This window comes from Lepisosteus platostomus, chromosome 9 (assembly GCF_059453375.1).
Source record: "Lepisosteus platostomus isolate fLepPlt1 chromosome 9, fLepPlt1.hap1, whole genome shotgun sequence".
Taxonomy (NCBI): domain Eukaryota; kingdom Metazoa; phylum Chordata; class Actinopteri; order Semionotiformes; family Lepisosteidae; genus Lepisosteus; species Lepisosteus platostomus.
The window spans coordinates 26,080,280-26,100,198 of record NC_142619.1 but is presented as its reverse complement, the minus strand read 5'-3'; the positions used below and the strand labels follow the sequence as shown (position 1 = coordinate 26,100,198).

Genomic DNA, 19,919 nt, shown 5'->3' with positions numbered 1-19,919 from the left:
GAGCGAATGTGAGGCAAAGATCAAGGTCAGGTGTTTAGCTGAGTGAGACAGTGGCGGGAATTGGGCTCACCTTGACAGCCCAGATTGACTGCTCCAGTGGGTGGAAGAGCTTGAAACAGAAGCCGTCCTTCTTGGATGGCCGCTCAATGAGTTCGCAGGCATTGAGCAGCACTGTCCCCACCCACTGGCCATTTTTCGGGGTCTTGTAGATCAGCAGGACCCCTGGCTTCAACACACACCACAGCTTTGTCCAGCTCTTCAGTGTCCCCCGAATCTGCAACAGAGCAAAGATTTCAAGCTTTTCTTATTTGGTTAAAACAAACACCATTTAGTCATTCCTATGTACTGGGGCCCCCTGTACACCATTTAAAATTTGACCCACTGATGAAGAAAGCTAGATGATAAATAACTGTCGTCCCATCTTATTATCCAATCTCTTGTCACCCATTTTGGCTTTTTTGCAGTTTACAGTATGTACCAGCATCCTGGTGCTGATGCTTAAAGGAGGGTTCCAGAAAAAGGACTAGTTTCTAGATGCCTCAAAATGTAGAACAAAACTCTTTTTTCTGTCCCATGAAAGACCACCCCACAGATTTTAAAGCTGGACATCAAATACACATGGGATAAGCAATTACATTCCACATCTCAGTGTCTGATACATCAGTACGCATTATTGCTGTATTACCTTACTGCACTCAGCATTTTTATAATCTTTTCTCATTAAGGACTACCTGACTATCTGATCAGACACAAATTCGAAATGGCAAAGGACTGACAAAATCCTCATTCTATTTACTGCTCCATGCTCTAAACTGGTTAGAGAAAGCAACTTTTCTGAGATAACAGAACGCAGAAAGGTATTCAGATAATTAAATTATGCTAGTTTTCATGTTTCCCCTTGCTGACAAACACTTAAATATACTCCGGGTGAAGTAATTGAAAGCAGATGAGTGTAACGTATGTAGTTTTTCTCCTACTACAGGGGGAGACTAGAAAAAGAAATTTAATGCATGGTAACGTAATACTCCAATTTTCCATGCCAGATTTACACACTCCAACTTACTTCATACAATAAACGGTTTGGCTCCTTGTCTCCTTTTTGTGTTACAAAGGTTTAAGGAGGACATTAATGTTTATTAAGAGCAGCTTTGTTTGTAGTTTTACATTAATGTAGCATTCTGACCTTCAACCAGTCTGCCATGACAATAACTGAAGGATCTGTAATTGTGCTGAGTAACTCTTTAGTAGCTCTCTTCTTTTCTTCCCTGTAGTTCTTCTTCTGGACCTACAACAAACACAAACAAGAGATCAGAGCAACACGTACACTGTTGTGCAAAAGCCTTTGACAACTGAGATTCACAGACACAAACAGGACGGTAGAAGACCATCATTAATCTACTGAGAACCTAGTGTGGCCATTTTGAATGTTGCTGATACAGCTTAGTTTGGATGAGAAGTAAGCATTTACAGTAGCACTGTTTAATCCACATTGACCAGAGCTTTGGGATTCTGAATTGCAACTGAATCAAAATTTAGGATTGTATGTTAAGCGGGAAATATGAAGTACTCAACCCTACGTTATGCATTGCAAAATACAGGTCTATCTTACAAAAGAATGACTGAAATATAAATTTACCACAGAATTGTGCTTCAGCAAAATGAATGATAAACATTAACTGAAATGAGTAGAACAATGCAAAGCGTCTAAAACCTTTGCACATGCGATGTATACAGAATAGAAGACACAATTATTCATCTGAAACAATACAGTATCTAATTGTAATTCATTCTCCTTCAACAGCTGTGCACTTTGAGGTGATGTATTTTTTCTGCATCAAAACATATAATACAGCTAAGGATATAAATGTTTTGATTGTAAGGGAGGACTGGTTAGCTGTATACGATACATTACAGGTACAGTATTAATGAGACACTTTAAAATACATTTTTGTGAATGACTACTTTGCATCACTATTATGTGATAAATGGTTCCCTTTCTTATTTTATTTATACAGATCGTGAAAACACTAAACCTCCCAAAATATTTTAAAAGGCTGATAAAGACAACTGTAGAAACAATGTTGTTTTTAACAAAGCCAAAATAATCGTGAAATAATGTATTCTTAAATGTAGCTTTACACATATAATAAATGTTTTTTAATAGCTAGGAGGAAGTGATTTTAAGGTGCAGAGAAGTAATGACAGAAGTCAATTTAAAATCTCTGCTCCACGTCCTAACCCTCAAATATTATAGAAAATTATTGTGATCTGTAACTATAGGCTGAATTATTGGATTTGGCAGGCAAATCATCCATTTCTAGACTGCTTGTGCTTTAATCCATCATCAATTGGCCCTGAAAACGTAAATCTCAGTGAAAATGTCATGGATGCAGCAAAATAACCATGTCGTGAAAGAACACTATGCCATCCAAAGAAGCTAAGTTTGGTGTACAATGTAGCTTTTAAGTAAACCTCAAATAATTAATTCCTGAATTTGGTTAATCCTTCCTTCGAAATACCCATTAAGTCTTTTTTTCATCGTTGTTGCAATGTAACTACTAACACTGAGAAAATGTCTTCATTAAAAACAAAACACGAAGAACGTAAACCATGTTTTAAATGTCCTTGCCTTGAGAGATTCCTTTTTCGTAAGCTTGCTCCCAGAAGAGGAGACATCCTTGTCAGAGCCATTGTAAAGCTTTGATTCCGACTGCAAAGACACAATTAACCACCAGTTCAGCTCTGCACAGTGAAAATATATTTTGCCATGTTTTTAAAGTACTATTCATTTTAAAATTTGTTTTTTTTTTAAATTGTTGCATGTGAGTGCAACATAGGTATTGTCTAAACGTACTGTATGTTCAGTTTTTGTGTATGAATAAGTAAAGTGGCAGGGATAATCAGAGACAAGAACTAATGCAATTTTAATCTGAAGCAGAAAACAGTTAACAGTAACACTGGCTACTTTTATACCAATCTCAAAATTCAACTTTGAGACTTTCAGAGAAAATGTTTCCTTCGTGATTCAGAGCTCTATAGGCTCTTTAGCTTAGAAAATCTATGCATATAACCTTGGTACATTATACCCAGTATGATAGCATAATGATTCTTAAAATCACACTATTAATAGGAAAGTAAAGAGTTCTATGTTCATTTTAAAGGTAGCATCCCAAATGCTAGGTTCTAGAACACAGAAAAGTAGAGAACAAGAGATTAAGAGGAGTGTATCCAGACATCTTTGTTGATTAGGCTAACAAGATATATTATTAACACTGCTCAGTGTAAAATGCAATTTATACTTAATTAACAGATGACAGCTTCCATTTTCCCCATTTTGATTATATCCATTGTCAAGGTTATGAAATGACAAAGACAGCATTTTATGAAGACTTCAAAACTCAGTCTAACAAAAAGACTGCCATTTGCTCTTTTACAGTATATGAACTCCCAGTCTACAGCCTATGGAACTGTAAGGCAAAAATATGGTCATGAACCAGCTGTATTTTCTATAAAATAATCATATAAAACTGTTGTTTAAAATAAAATGCTATTTAAATAATTTCTTAAATATTTTTTAACTTTAGATAAAAAAATGTTAATGTAACACTAATTATTTTCAGACAAAATATATCATATCTTCAGAAAAAAACAGTGTTTAAAAATGCTAGTGAAGTGGCAGCAAGAACATTAAATTAACATAAAATTATAAATATTTAACCTTAATATGTCACTTTATAAAATAGAGAATAGCGAAAAGGCTTTTAAGTTACATGCTCTTACTGCTTCAAGTGATTACATTAGAATTTGAAGTTGCTGAAGAAGTGGCCCAATATTTTTAGCGTCTATTATTTTAAAGTGTCTCTTCTGAAACAGGGCTGATACATTTTTAAAAATTGTATTCTTTTACAATGATGAGAATTTTTGTGATAAATTCTTAAACTTCTCACATGAAGCCATTGAACACTATAACATTATAGCCATTAGCAATTAACACCATATTCCATGCAAGTTAAACACGTTTACACATTTTTATTTCTAGTACAAACATTGATTATTATTTTGTATTAACATTTTTATCCAGCTAGGAAATACATTTACATCTCAACATCTAAAAGGCACTGTCAGATCTACTGTTCTCCTTAGCATAGTTCAGGTAGTTAGTGTGATTCTAAAATAATGTTACTTCAGAGGAAGCATTTATGGTGTCTGGTGATTGATCAATCAATTGGCAATGTTTTCACTGAAATTCTGTGAATCAATTAATCAATCCATCCATCCTTCCAGTTCAGAGCTGAGGAGGAGCCGAAGCCTATCCTGGCATGCAATGTGCATAAAGCAGGATACACCCTGGATGGGGTGCTAGTCCATCGCAGGACATACACAGCTACACAGACACACACACTCACACCAGGGTCAATTTTCCCAGAAGCCAATTAACCTACCAGTATGTCTTTGGACTACAGGAGGAAACCAGAGCACACAAACACAGGGAGAACATACAAACATCATTTGTGTAATGTACTGTAGATTAATGTCCTGCTGAAGTAGTACTGGTATAACAAGGTATTGTATGGCATTTGATTGCATTACATTTACTGATTTATGTAGGGTAGACACAGGGACATTTTGTAAGGATTAAAAATGAGTGGGATGGGAATCTAAGGTTTGAACTCAGGGTTGGATTTTAATTGAAACATAGTAAATGTTTAAAGTGAGAAAGTGAGAAACTGTTGCAGGGCAAGTTAACTCTGGAGAAACAGATTGCAAGTGAAATGCCGGCACAGACTCTGGATTGCAGATGAAACATGAAGGTAAATAAATGACAATAATTAAGTAAATAAATAATTAATTAAATAAAAAGGCTCAGTATGGGCAAGAGATACAGCATTGTTTATGACTGTTCCTCAGTTTAAATCCTAGCTGAATTCCCCAGTACAATTTTCCAGTTTTAAATAATTTTAGTTAAAAAAGGCTTTAATATAAAGTAAAATGCCTAAAGCTTGAATTTGTTTTTAAAATGGAAAAGACAGATGTACAGTATGTACTTTTTGTGGGTGATGCATTTAGACGTTTTAGCTTATATAGTGTTTTGCAGACTTTGCAGGTTAAAATACAAACGTGGGTATGCTCAATTGAGTCTTCTTTATTCCTAAAATAAACTATAGTCATACCATGAATATTAAACATAAAATGTTTTTTTCCCTTTAAAAAAGAAACTGATGAAGTTCTGAAAAAAAAAACATTCTTTAGTCTTCAGAACAATGATCCAATAAAATTGCTAAAACTGTAAATGCTTTTGTGCAGTGTCCACAAAGATAGTTGTCTTATATTTGCAAAGCCTATGTCCTCCAAAACTGTGCTAGGATAAAAAAGCTACTTCAGAAATTGTATACAAGGATACAGCTAGATGTCAGTCATATCAATAAAAAGGCTTTATTATTATCAAATCTGGATTTCCAGAATAATCAATTTCAGTGCTTCCAACTGGGCTGGCAATGGGGTGTGATAATCAGACACTCACCTGGTCATACACTGAGCAGGACGACAACGTTTGTCCTTACATATAATATCGTCTTTCAGATTATTTTTTTCTACAGTGACTGTGTTTCAATCCGAAGGCCTGGTGTAATACTATACAAAATTTCATATTACAGTCCTTTCTGATTAACGACTAGCTGTTTCTGCTCCATCCCACCCTTCATTCTGCTGTATATCTGTATATGGCAGAACTTCCTCCTTGGGAAGCAGTACATAAATCCTAGAAAATGGTAGTGCAGGTGTGACTCAATAGAATTTACGAATGTACAGTACTGTACAACAAATGTGCTGTTTCACGTTATTTTATAAAATGTGTCCCAAACCACTACAATTTAAAAATAAATACAAATTATGCAATTCATACCTTGCTTTTAGACATGGAATGAGTGGAGTCTTCTTTGAGCTGTAAGACATCGTCTTTTCCCCTCTCAAAACCTGCAAAGGCAAACATACAGAGCTGTGAGGCAACGGTGAATCTCATGGGCTGCATGTATAAAAAGGGCACATTGTGACCTGACAACTGATCACAAGGGGAAACTCCACAGTGTTTTCCACTTAAGTGTGAAAAATACAATATTTGTTAATTTCGTAGAGATGAACATGAAAAACAATCAAATTGTTACTGCAATACTCGTATATGAAGAAAAATGTATGAACTTTATTATCTTAAAAATATTATGAAACAAATAATTAGATTTTAAGGCAATGCAATCTTGTTTTAACCATGATGTATTTGCTGTGTCATGAAAACCACAATTTTAACTTCAATTTTCTTTGACGCAGCTGAAGTTAATACCTTACATTCTAATTTGAAATGCATTTTGTCCTTTCAGACAAATGTCAGAAGCTTTTCATGGTTATAGACATTAACTTAAAGCTCAGTTCTTGTTTTTCAGAGACTACACCACAGACCAAGGCACTTGACAAAACAAAGGCATCCTTGGAATTCAATGCTGCTCACATAAACCTGTTTTATGAAATGTGACCAAAAAATAGTTTCTAGCTAATCAAGACTCCTAAAATACATTTGGCTTGCATCAAACTCCTTCAGTCTCATCTCTTGAGATTCCCAGTCTCCCAGTTATTTTCCATCTCCCGAACTCTGCATCAAAGTTCATCAGTGTTACCTGCTCCCCGTTTGTAAAGTCAAGGAAATGACAGTGAACCCCACAAACTGCTGAATCTGAAGCTTAGCAAAGACTCTCTAGAGCTTTATGTCTTGTGAACTCAGAGGGTACTCAGTAACTACTAAGAACCTAAACTGGCAGCTGGCTCCACCTGCCTTTAATAATAATATATTTCTATAAAATATACACTGATAAAGGATGCACACATGAGCAACACTGTATCCCGTACTGAAAAGACCTCATGGAACCAGAATACTGCTTCAGCACATCATCATACTGAACAGACACAGAGGCCTAAGGGTTAAGGAAGACACAGAGTTAAGGTTGACCGTTACTCTTCCTATTCAGCCTCTCTAACAGCAGGACATGTTGCAGTGAACTAAGAAACACCAAAGCCACAGCAGATCTGCAGACTGTGAATTCTGAACAACAACAAAAATTGGTCATAGATTAGCTGTTTGTTTTCCACCCCACCAACCACCCTAAAGCTGAGAAGTGCCATATCCTTGGCAAACAGTCCAGCAAGGACTCCTGTAATAATAAGATCTCAACATGCATAGCAAAGATGGTTGACAAGAGACATGATAGCATAAACTCTCTTGAAAAGAAACAATACCTTAATAATACTTGCAGTTCCATTAGCGAAGAAGAACTGCAACTTGACATCTCAATGAGGCTAAAATAGGAGTGAATTTAATTAACTGCTTTTTCTTTTCTGTGACTATATATGACCTGGTCTTCAATAACTAATGAAAAGCTATAAATAACAGTGAAGGAACAGATGCGATTTACCTAACTAAATATTCTCTTAACACATTTTTCAGAAATTCAGATCACCAGGGGGAGAAAAACTTCATGAAAACATTGCTTCTTGATACAGTATGCACGTTTCAATGTTCAAATCTTCTTTTAAATAAATAACTTGATAACGAATCTGGCACTGGGCACAAAAGCTTCAAAAATTACCCTGTAAACGTCCCAATGAATTGTAACATTCAATAAAACTTTAAAGCAGTATTATATAACAATAAACTGAAAACAGCCTACAGTCCACAGATGACAGTTATCCTTCAGCTCAATGTGGGTACATGATGTATTGCCCTGTTTCTTGGAACTCATTAATAAGAAACATCATACCCTCTCGGGCATCATCAATAAATTTCAACTTCAATCCCCAAATGCCTTGCAAAACAGGATATTAAAACTCTCCGCATTGTCTAGCAGCCTGCCTCAGACATCTCGCTTTACGTTTTCACCTCAGTGGAGCAGTCTTTGATTGATCGAAGACGCGACCTTCAGAACCCAGGTTTCCTGAGTATTTTGAGATCATCAAAGTTTCCCTGACTCATTTCCATTTGTCTCTCCTGGCACGGATTTGTGAAGGGCTAACGGAAAGGTCACCAGCTCCCACTGTCATTATTTCAGAACAGAGGGCAGTGTGTCCCACCCAATTCAACTGCAACAATTCCATTACAAAATATATATTTTTTAAAGGGCCTCTTAAACTCATTAATAAGACCCTAATGTTCAATTAAGATGGAAAACAAGAGATGTTATATATTATATATATTTACTTGCCAGTCTTCATGTAATCTATTCCTACCGTTTACAGTGTAGTAAAAAATATGTGCATCCCCTTAACATTTTATAATTTTACATATTTAGACATACTGTATTACCCTAACCTAGTCCTCAAAAAATCCAAACAGTAGTTAAAACTAACCTCATCTGAGAAATAACACAAAAATTATATATCATTATATAATTATATATAAATCATATATAAATATGTCATTATATATATAAAAAAATCAAATAGCATTCAATATCAAACCGGTGCTTTTCACATACCTCACATATAATGGGTTAAAAAAGAGTGAAAAGTAAGTTTAGCAAACTGACCAATTTTTCAAATAAAACAACAACAAAAAAAAAATGTCTTTGCTGCTTCTTCCAAGAAAAGCACCACTATGTATATGGACAGCGGTGGCTACTAGCGAACTAAAAAAACTGAAGAAACAGAATGACTTGAAAATGTAAAAATGTGTTATTAACTTGACGTTCACCACACATAATATATTTAGAACCAAATTTACTAAACAACATTGAATAAAAAGGTCTTGAAACAAAAAAAAAATCAGAGTAACTCTTCCATGCACAGCTCGAGTCAGAAAGGCAGAAGGTACCAGCTGGGCTGTAAGAAGACGGCTCTCTCTTCGGCTGCTGTCCATCTTCAGCCCTGCAGGACTTCTCTTTAAGCAGCCACACCGACTAATTGGCTGCATCTCCTCTCCCCTGCAGGAGCCTCTTCCCTCCACTGAGTCATGTCACTCCCATGGCTATACTAATTAACACTAAGCGAAAAAGGGTGCGATCTGTTTTCATTCTTTTTAGAGTGAGGTACAGTAGCTTGTTAACCGTTCGAAATTGTAACCTGAAGTTTTCACTGGCTTGCAAAGGAAACAAATTTCCCACGCCAAAAACAATACTAAAAACTACAAAAAAGATTTTGTGAACACAGCATCTCCTGATTGCATTATTACTGAAATATTTATTTTCTGTTTAAATTGTACATGGTAAACACTGCAACATGGTTAATAGATACATAAGTTGGTTATGAAGTCTTCTGCATGCACTACCAATGAGAACTGATTTATACGGATTCCTACACCTGAGTGGACAAATACTGCTTCTCTAACCACAGATCAAGGATTAAAGATCTACAGGACCATATGTTCCATACTATCTAAAAGCAGCTGCTCTCATTCGTGTCCAACATATATTGGCCAGGGGATACTATATGATTTTGTAAGTGGCAAAAGTCTCTCACACCCTCCACTGCAAGTTCACACTTATTCCATCTGGGAAACGCCTCTGTTTCACCAGGTGTAACATAAATATACACAGGAAATCTTTCATCATCACTGCAATATCTCTTTCAAACAATGTATCGTACCTATCTTCTCCCTTATCTTGCTGTAACATTGTTGCACTGACTTCTTGGTTGGTAAATGTTGTCTGTAATTGTGTCGTTATGTTGCGAGTGTGATGTAAAGCAGTTTTTCCCAAATGGGACAATAAAACTTGAATTGAATAGAGCACTGAAATGTTTCATGCAGAATTTCCTTGTCTATTTTTTGTTAGTGTACTTTGACTTCCAAGATCCTTCCTGTTTTCTGGCAACACTAAGAAGGGAAATTGTTAATGGTCTAATGTCAATTTAAACCAGAGAGTTGGAAACTGCTGCTTTAAGATGTCAACTCATCTTCTGTAATCCCAGTGCTTGACATTAGCTGTGATTTAAATGGGAAAGAGCTTAGTGACATGAAGCAAACGCAAATCGCTGACCACACTGCTTTAATTAATTGGATATCCTCTCTAATTAAAGATATCGGACTCATGATAAATTTAAAAACAAGCACTAGTACTTAGGATCTACAAGTTCAGCCTTCATTGTGTCAATATATGTCTATATATAATATATTTCTAATAATAATAACAATAATTCCTTACGCTTATATAACGCTTTTCTGGACACTCCACTCACAGCACTTTACAGGTAATGGGGGACTCACTTCCACCACCACCAATGTGCAGATTCCACCTGGATGCCATTGTGCGCCAGAACGCTCACCACACATCAGCTATCAGTGGGGAGGAGACCAGAGTGATGAAGCCAATTCATAGATGGGGATTATTAGGGGCCTATTATTGTTAAGGGCCAATGGGAAATTTGGCCAAGAATGCCGGGGTTACACCCTGGGATTTTTAATGACAACAGAGAGTCAGGACCTTGGTTTTACATCTCATCCGAAGGACGGCGCCTTTTTACAGTATAGTGTCCTCGTCACTATACTAGGGTATTAGGACCCACACAGACCAGAGGATGAGGGCCCCCTGCTGGCCCCACTAACACCTCTTCCAGCAGCAACCTTAGTTTTTCCCAGGAGGTCTCCCATCCAGGTACTGTACTGACAAGGCTCACACTTGCTGAGCTTCAGTGGGCTGCCAGTTGTAAGTTTCAAGTTTCAGTTTGATATGGCTGCTGGCTCTTAAACCTGGTTAAGGATCACTCTGGTGCTCTGCAGTGATATACTCAAATTTTAAAATAAAATAGCTTAAGAATCCAAAGACAAACATAAAAATCCTATAGTTATCCCCATTGTTAGCAATCTAAAATAATATACAGTATAAGGACCAAAAGAGGATTCCAATAAACAGTGTTTCCTGATCATTTAAGTAAACAACTAAATATGTAGTTGTTGCTTCACAAGAAACAAAAGGGGGTTCAAGCCAAGAGATTACAAAAAAATTATTTAACCTCAGATTACAAATAAAACATTTAGAGATTCAGTGAAAATATAAATTCTCCTAGCCTTAATACTTCTGTTCAGTGTCTGTACCTTATAGTTCTCGACTTGTAAGACTAGTCTGGGACCAAAACAGAACTGCACAATCTGGTCACAATGATCTCTCTTTAATAGTCTTACTTTGCCTTCTCATTCTGTGCTGGTATGGTCAGTGTCTTTGAAGAAATAAGATTGGTGTTGTTTAGTTATTACATATTGTTGAAATCTTCTTATGTCCTCCTCTGGAGCCTGGAGTCTTGACAGCCAGACAACATGAACAAACTGAAAGAAACGAGCTGATGGCAGATGATCTGTGCTTCACTTCTGATGTGGGTGTGCTTGTCCTTCCACTTGACATGTCTTCTGAAACCACTCCAGTGACTGACACCTGTCCTTCTAAGTGTCACTGGCTGACCATGTTTCATAACAGTACTGCAGGAAGGATGACTGCACAGTAAACCATCAGCTTGGCTCTAGTTGTGATGCCACAGTCCTAAAACATCTGCTTTCTTAGGCAGAGAAAGGCTGCACTTTTGATTTTAGGTGATGTTTGATTTCTTTGCTATTATCAGCCTTTTAAGAAAGACAGATCCCAAGGTAGGGGGAGTGCTATATATTCTCCAGAAACTCATAGTGAGTCTGAATCAATGGAATAGAGGCATGCACATTTGAAGCTTGCTGATGAAGGATTTTGATGTCTTCAATGCTAAACAGAAGTCTCATTTGTACTCAGACATGCAGCATCATCAGTTTATATAAAGTTTGATGTCTGAACTTGGGGAGATTAAAGCTTTGAAGAAAGGTCTTGGGAGATTAAAGCTCCAGCAGGGAGACTGTTTGTAATCAAATGGAGCACAGCACTCAGAAAAACTGAAAATAAAACTTTATTTTCAATAAACCCTTTAAAGTTTCCAAGCAGACATGTCTGCGACATCCACATACTTGAGATCTCATTCACCCTAACTTATAAAAATTCAAGGCAGGCCTCACTCATTTCTCATATAAGAAGCATTTAAACATACAGTATACTCCATATTTTCTTCCAGAGTACCAATGCTGAGTTTCATGTGAAGGTGAAAAGAAGATCACACCAGTATAAAGAATCTCTGGGAAAAATTACAGACTATAACAAGAAAAAAAATACACTGCTTATTTTATACACAGACTGCATTAAATTAATTGTATAAGACAGTTTTAGTTGTGTGACACAATGCACACAGTATTCACAACTGTGACTGCTTCTGTAGCAAGGTGCAATATTTTGAAGAGAAAAATCTCTCATAAAATTCCAGGAGGCATATCAACTGTTCCAGGTCAATTAGAAAACATTTTTTCGGAAAACCACAGTTTCTACTGATTATTTTTTTCTTGGATGCAATATTGTAAAAATTCTCAGGAGAGTGTATTATTTAGAAAACTAAGGAATAAAGTCTACAAACACATAAACACATACTGTAAACTCAGGTTTACATTACGTATAGTATATCAATAGTCAAGTTACTTTATCTACAATACAGCTTAACATTTTCACTGTGATTCAAAGAATGCCTGAAAATATCTTTTCAAAATTAATTTTAAGCTACTAATAGAGACATAAAAGAGCCAGTGATCCTAAATCTTAAAGGGTAAATGCAACGATGTCCTCCTAAAAACCTTTTCAAGGACATTTGAACTACTGATGTCTGTGGAGTGTGGTTTTTCAAAATAGCCTAGAATATGATTAGAAACAGAAAAATGGCAGTGCACAAAACAAGGCCATTTGTAATCTACTGTCTCCATTAGCCCAGTGTGCAGAAAAGACGGACAATTGTTTATTTTTTCCAAAGCTGATAAGAGAACGGGGAGATTTCGCTCTGACAGAAAACCAAACACTAAATCCATCTATTCCACAGCACAAAAAGCAAACCCTTTAACTATGAGAATGCATATGACCATTCCAGGTTCTAACATGCACCTGTTTCTTTGAATTTAATTTCAGCTGCGATCTTTATTAAGATTATCAAAACTTTATTTGTTTGACTGTAACAATAAAAAAAATCAGTGGTTTAATAGGGTTAGAAATTACCATGCGAAATCCTGAACTGTGCTAGGTTTAAGAACCACTAGGACTAATATTTAGCTAACAATGTGGAACTGAACAACTGAGACTATACTGCACTGTACTATAAGGATGCTTATTATGAAAGTGACTGATACAGTGTCATACCTACTCGTTCGTCTACTGTACATTATTAATTGATTATAGTGGGGAGCTGTGAGAGCTTGTGAGCTGCACAGGAACAAGTAAAAGTTAATTCTATGCCAAAAAGTATAATAAAAAATATATATCAGGTTTGAAGAGAAATCCATAGTTCAAACACAGTGGTACTGGGTGGGTTCTAAACAGAAGAGATTTAGCTCTTTTAAATTGTCTAACAAACTGTACTGTATAGCAGTTCCTTGAGACCAGGAATTCATGATGTTTCTTTCTGAATGCTTTTGAAGGCAGAAGTTCTCAAACCTGGTCCCTGGGGATCCTGTGCCTTCTGGTTTTTGTGATAACCAGAGGATAATTGATTTCAATTTTGCTGAAATTTGCTGTTAAATTAGTTTTCAGTTCTTAAAATGTGGAATGAAATTTACAGTATATATATATATTTCAGTCAAATTCCAGGATGCATCTATAACAATGTTTAGAAAACAATTCTGAATTCTATTTACTCCACTAACTTAAAGAAAACTTTTCCCCACATAATGGTAACTTTGTAGAGGCCACAGCATTTGCTGCCACTGGTATTAACAGAAATATAACTAATCCCTGTGCATTTAACAAGCATATGAAATATATATGGCATATATATGAAGAACACTTCACTATATTTATTATTTCCTGGATTTGGAGGAATACCCTGCAAATTCCTTTAAAGAAGACTAAAAGGGTAGCTGATTTAAATGGACAAAATCCTCATAGGCATTGGCAAACGTCAGGCCAGTTGTCTTCCTCAAGAACACAACTGAAACTCAAACCAAATGGCTTAAGTAGAATCTACAAAAATAAAATAACACAAGAGTCTTTTCTTTTTTTGCTTTTTTGTGTGTCTGGAATAAGCTAGACCAATTAGCTTCCAAAAACTTAGAGCTAGAGGGACCCAATGACCTTCACTTATTGCACTTTTTAATATTTTTTATGCAAACACTACATACTCAAACAATGGTGTTTTTTACAGCCTTATACCAAGAACCACATATTATTATATTTTTATGTATTCAAAATGTTGAGACCATAAAGGTAATACAAGGTATTGAGAAAGATAATCTAGACGTGCAACTTTATAAATACAAAGAAAAAGAAAATCAACAGCTTTCTTTATAAAAACAAAGATTTATAAAACAACACAAATACAAATATTAACAAAATAACACTAATGAAACTCTTAAATTTATCATTGCAGGAAAACATACCTGTAACACCTGTAAAATGAGCAGTAGATGCAGTATAATCCTAAAACATAAATCTGTGCAATTGGTCAATCACGGCTATATTTACAGTAACTAGAGCATTCAAGCTATTGCACAAATCATTTCCAGTTAAAAAATAAATAGAATAATTTGAATTGTTGTGATCAATCCCTGGTGCCTAAAGATACCAGTTTCCAGGAAGAGGATACATTCGGAGTGTACAGTAATGTGCAATGAAACCTTTCCTCAGGAGAGACACTCAGCTGGGTTCATTCTAATGAGCACGCATGAACAGAATTTTGATAGATTTCAAATGACTACCCTGAGCTCCTTGACTATCCTGGAAACAATCAATTCTAAAAGAAGGGGCCGTTACTTGAATCACAAAGTAAAATCTATGAGGCAACATTACACAATGTGGAGGAAAATGAGCTCTGTGGGGCTGTCCTGGGTCTTGGCATTATTGTTCATTACTGTAGCTCTCACTGTAAAGGAAGCTCGTTAAGGTACACAACTGATTAACAGTCTGCATACCATAGCTAACAGGCCTGTTTTGTTGTTTGTATTTAACATCTACAAAATAATACAAACAAGTCCAAACATTCTCATTTAATCCATACATTGCTCAACACAGAATTTGATACATTGATAAACGTTTTGCTTCTTCTTATTCCATGCAGCCATATCACCCTACAACTCACAGCTGGCAGCCTACTGAAGCTCAGTAGGTGTGAGCCTGGTCAATACTTGGATGGGAGACCTCCTGGGAAAAACTAAGGTTGCTGCTGGAAGAGGTGTTAGTGGGGCCAGCAGGGGGCACTCACCCTACAGTCTGTGTGGGTCCTAATGCCCCATTACAGTGACTGGAACACCTTAGTGTAAAAATGCACCATCCTACAGATGAGAAGTAAAACCGAGGTCCTGACTTTCTGTGGTCATTAAAAATCCCAGGGTGTTTCTCGTAAAGAGTAGGGGTGTAATCCCGGAGTCCTGGCCAATTTCCCATTGGCCTTTACCAATCATGGCTTCCTAATAATCCCCATCTATCCCCCAACTATGCTGTTGTACCACCACTGCTGCAGTACGTGAAGGAGCAAGGAGTCAGGCAGAGGAACAAGATTAATCAATGTCTTTCAGCAGCCTTATTTATCCTCTTAATGTGCTAAGCACTAGAATTAGGCTGTTATCAGAAGTATGTTCCGTACTGCTTGACAACTTCTTTTTTTGTGTATTGAAATGACATCAGCTTTATCTTCTTTCTTTAATTATTAGCATCTGCCATTTGTCACTTCAATTTTCTTCATTTAACAGCAAAACACTGTAAAGCGAAACCTCTGTTTATTCCCACTTTTTGCCTTATCTCATCCACATAATACCAGCACAGCCGGGGAGAACAAACCTGATCATGAAACAGGCTTAACTGTACACAAGCTGGCAGAGTCAGGCTGTATCTCTGGAAAGTGAGCAATTATCACTTCAGTTCCCCCTCAGCCAATAGTGAAACGCAGCACGATTTGGCCTGTCATAAGTCACATGCTTAAAATAACACAATAACAAGGAAAAAAGAAACTTCTTGGAAAGCTAAAAGGGATTAATTACTAGTGCTTCCTTATTCAGTGCCAGGGGATCACAAAAGGTGTGAAGAAAACAAACGCTCATTGGATATAATATTTCTTGTGATGAGACAAAGAAGGATGAAGTGCTAAGGCCAGCAACATTAAAAAAGGTTTGCGCACACTGTCTATTTATAAATATGTGCACATTAATCTTCCGAGTCACGCGCCACCTGCACATCTAACCTCCAGCTAACCTTGAAAGAAAGCACAAGGTCTTGTAGTTCATTCTCCTGCTTCTGCAACACTAGATATTTTACACTGTGTGTGGTTCATTTATTTATCCCTTCTTTCGACAACTTTCTGAAAATGCCCACATTTCACCCCTGCTCTTTTTTTATCTGTCCTGAAATTGCTTTTGCTGTTTAAACAATGGCCTTGGCTGAAAACCCTGCCTCTGCCTGAGCAGGGACTTGTGAAATAAACTCCAGGGAAGTCCTGTCTAGTGCAAATCAACTCCTCCTGGTCCTGCTTTTATCATTTAACAGCCCCGCCCCTCAGTAATGCCCAGAAGGCACTGGTAATACCATTGCTTGTTGCATTTGCTCTTATTTGACAGATTCTTAACACGCAAGTGCACTTTATTAGAAAAACGAGCTTCAGACCTTTTTTGAGCCTGATAGTTGAAACACTTTCTCATCTTTGAGCTCAAGTGAAGAAGAAATGTACTGTACTAATGTTTATGTACTAACGTCAAATCTACTATCTTCAATTGTACAGTCGGTAATACAAATTAAAGGTTGCCAACCTGAAATGGGTAATATTTCTTAATAAGAAGCAATGTTTTCCATAGACTTTATTTTTAGAAATGTTGCAGTTATTCAAACAGAATTTGATTTCTTAGTACAGTATATGACCTTGATTTCTAAGTCCAGTATATGTTTTTTAAATACCTACAATAAACAAGCATCTGCTTGAAACAATTTTTGCTTTTCTCAACTTCTCCATATATTCCTTTAAGACTGCTGGATATGATAAAAGATAATCTTAAACACATTAATGATTTAAGTCTTTCAGGAAATACTGTGTGAGCTGAATAAGAATCCACAACAGTTGTGTGTCGAAATTATTAAATAAACATTTAAAGGCACTTTAAAAGTTTCTGCTAGAGAGCTAGTGATTTATAATCAGATCAGCCCTTGACAGCAGCAATGACTTAAGTTTGATCAAGGCTTTCCAGTTAGTAGGCTGGGGGAAAAGCAGGGCTTTCTACAAGGATAAATCTTTGTGTACTCTAATAACATTATGCAAAGTTTTGTCAAGCAACTGAGTTAATCTGCAAGATAGTGCTGAGCCTACAGTTCAATTATCAGTGTACGTGATAACATTCACAACTGATTTGCATGGTTAAATAAAATATTAAAAATAAACAGAACAATTAGTAACCTTAGTTTAGCACTAATCTAGATGCAGTGTGTAGTGCTACTCCAGGCTGAAGGTTTTGTGTTGTTGTATCCTTGAGAAATGTACTTCACTCAGATTGCTCCAGCAAGTGCTCTCCTATATACAGGAGGCTCCAGGTCGTCATGGTAAATAAGAACTTAGGTTCAAAATATATCTTACATTAAAAAAATAAGCAGTTATTTCCTGGGAATTACAGTAGTTGTGTCAACACACTGTTTGTGTAACAGCTGAGTCTATACACAATGAAAAGGAATTGGAATAGTACAACCTGACTGGGAGTTTGTGAAATGCAGGAAGCAGCCACTGTACTCTAATAATGTGACAACAGGGTTCACAGCTCTTAGGCTTAATGCATTAATTAGTCTTAGTTGTTACTTAGGTAAAAGAACATCATACATATTCACATCAGTATGTACTAAAACAACAAGTACATTTTAAATGTGTGTAAATTAAATATACTAAGAGAGGAGAAACACTAAGCAGAGGCAAAATTATTTTAATATCCTCTTGTATGATTTTAATGTTGTGCAGCAGAAGTCAGGCCTTGGTGAAACTCTGCAAATGACACAGCTGAAGCAAGATGAGGCAGGAACTGCAAGCTGATGGCTCACATTTTAGTCAGAAGATATGCTTGACCAAAGTGAATTAGTTTATTAGGGCTTATCTGAAGCTTTGCCTCATTTTAATAGCAGAAGAAATTCACAGGTCTGCCAGACTCTTAAATTCCTGCCTAGTATCTTTTAACAGGACAGGAAACTGCACAGTACCCTTGAGAATGAAAACAGAGATCAACAGAAGATCAAAAAAGAAGAGTAGAACAGAGATGATAATAATTGCCAGGCTGTTATCCTAATGGCCTTAAATGCAAGTTAAGAAAATATACTGTACCTATCATTTATGTCAGCCATAATACTATTTTCAAGGATTGCTCACTATCCCATCAATGACAGAAAAAAAAAATGCTTTAAAATATCAAATGCTGCAGGAAACCTGAAAGGGGACAAGAATATACTAAAGGAAAGTCACCAACCTGGCAGGATAGGGGAGAGCTCGTTGTATCCTCCAAAAGAGGCATTCCGAGTGAGTTTGCGCCCGTCAGTGCGGGGTGGAAAGACGACCGTCACCCCAGCACAAGTGGAGAACCGGCGGCGCAGGATGCCCTCTTCTTTCATCATAGAGGCAGCGAGTCCCAGGCGACAGATCGCCACAGACACGCCGGGGCTAGGGACCTCTGAGCTGCTTAGTCAGGCAGCAAGGAGTGTGTCAGAGCGGTACGGCTCACAGGCTATCAGGAGCAGCAGTCAGCGCAACAATCATCGGCGTGCACTTTCTCTCCTTCTCCCTCTCTCACTCCCTCTCCCTCAAAATGCAAGTGGCCACTGGATCTTGCAGCAGCGAATCAGCGGGAAGCCTCCTCCTCTCACAAAGTAAAAGGCCTTTGAACAAACCGAAAACTGAAAAGGCATCACATCCTCACATTCTGATGTTCGGCACCACAGACAAGTGCTAGCCTCTTTCTTGCTGGCTGTTGTGTTCTTAAAACCCTGCAACCCCCACAAACTCTTCAAAGACTCGTTAAATCTTTCCTCTTAACACACCGTCGCTGATGCCTATTGAGCCACTGCTTCTCACACAGTGTTTGAAAACTCTGCCTCCTACAAACATTCTCATATCTCCCAGACCATACCAGGATTGCAGAGCCTTGCTTTCTAAATACATCCTTGCAAACGCAGATCTTTTTATTCTCAGGGGAGGATCCAAAGCTGATTAATAGGCTCTAAATGTAATACACATACAAGCCACAGCTGTACAGCCAGGTATTGCAAACCAGTCACATGCATAAGAACAGCAATCTGTATTTTTGTGCAACAGATTTCTGTTACAATGGCTGCCTGCTACAGTATCATTCATTATTTTAATAATATGCACTGAGGAGTAAAAGATGGCATAAAACAGCACATAAATAGTAATTATATTCTATTCCTTTCAATATTACTGTACATCAGTATTATAGAAACTATTACAATTTACATTAGTATAAGCACTGACAAAAATATAAGTACATAACACTGCAGTACTGCAGACAAATAGTATCTAAACATAAATAAGATTCTCGTTCTGCATTGAGATAACATTTTTAGTGAACAAAACTGCACATTTAAGTTGTCCTAACACTTCTACTTTGTGGTTAGTAATGCTATCCTTACTTCTGGGGATAAAGAGCCACTTTCTCTAGTTGTACTTCATTTGTACTTAAAATGTCTAAATAAACCTATGTTGCTATGATACTAAATCCAAAAGGACAAGATCCACCAGCCACACAATGCTAAACTGAGTACATTCACATCTGAAATACAGAAAACGTGACGTTAATTCTCTCATTTACATGAGAAAAATATAACGTAAAAATAAATATGTAGCTATTTTCCTTAAAGGCTTCTATTTCTATT

The 19,919-nt window shown here is 36.8% G+C and overlaps 1 protein-coding gene across 10 annotated transcripts in view; it reads right to left on the bottom strand.

Moving 5' to 3' along the window:
- osbpl8 (oxysterol binding protein-like 8) overlaps nt 1-19,919 on the bottom strand; it is a 126,115-nt gene that overhangs the window by 22,003 nt on the left and 84,193 nt on the right. For 8 of the 10 annotated variants that reach the window (XM_088647295.1, XM_088647300.1, XM_088647302.1 and 5 more), the window contains 4 exons: nt 5,903-5,973; nt 2,630-2,710; nt 1,184-1,285; nt 71-274 (listed from right to left, as the gene is read on the bottom strand). In XM_088647295.1, the coding sequence (XP_088503421.1) occupies nt 71-274; nt 1,184-1,285; nt 2,630-2,710; nt 5,903-5,973 (458 nt within the window). Of the gene's footprint in view, nt 1-70; nt 275-1,183; nt 1,286-2,629; nt 2,711-5,902; nt 5,974-18,499; nt 19,150-19,919 lie in introns of those variants that run through there. The other 2 variants (XM_088647301.1, XM_088647305.1) reach the window with 2 other exon arrangements.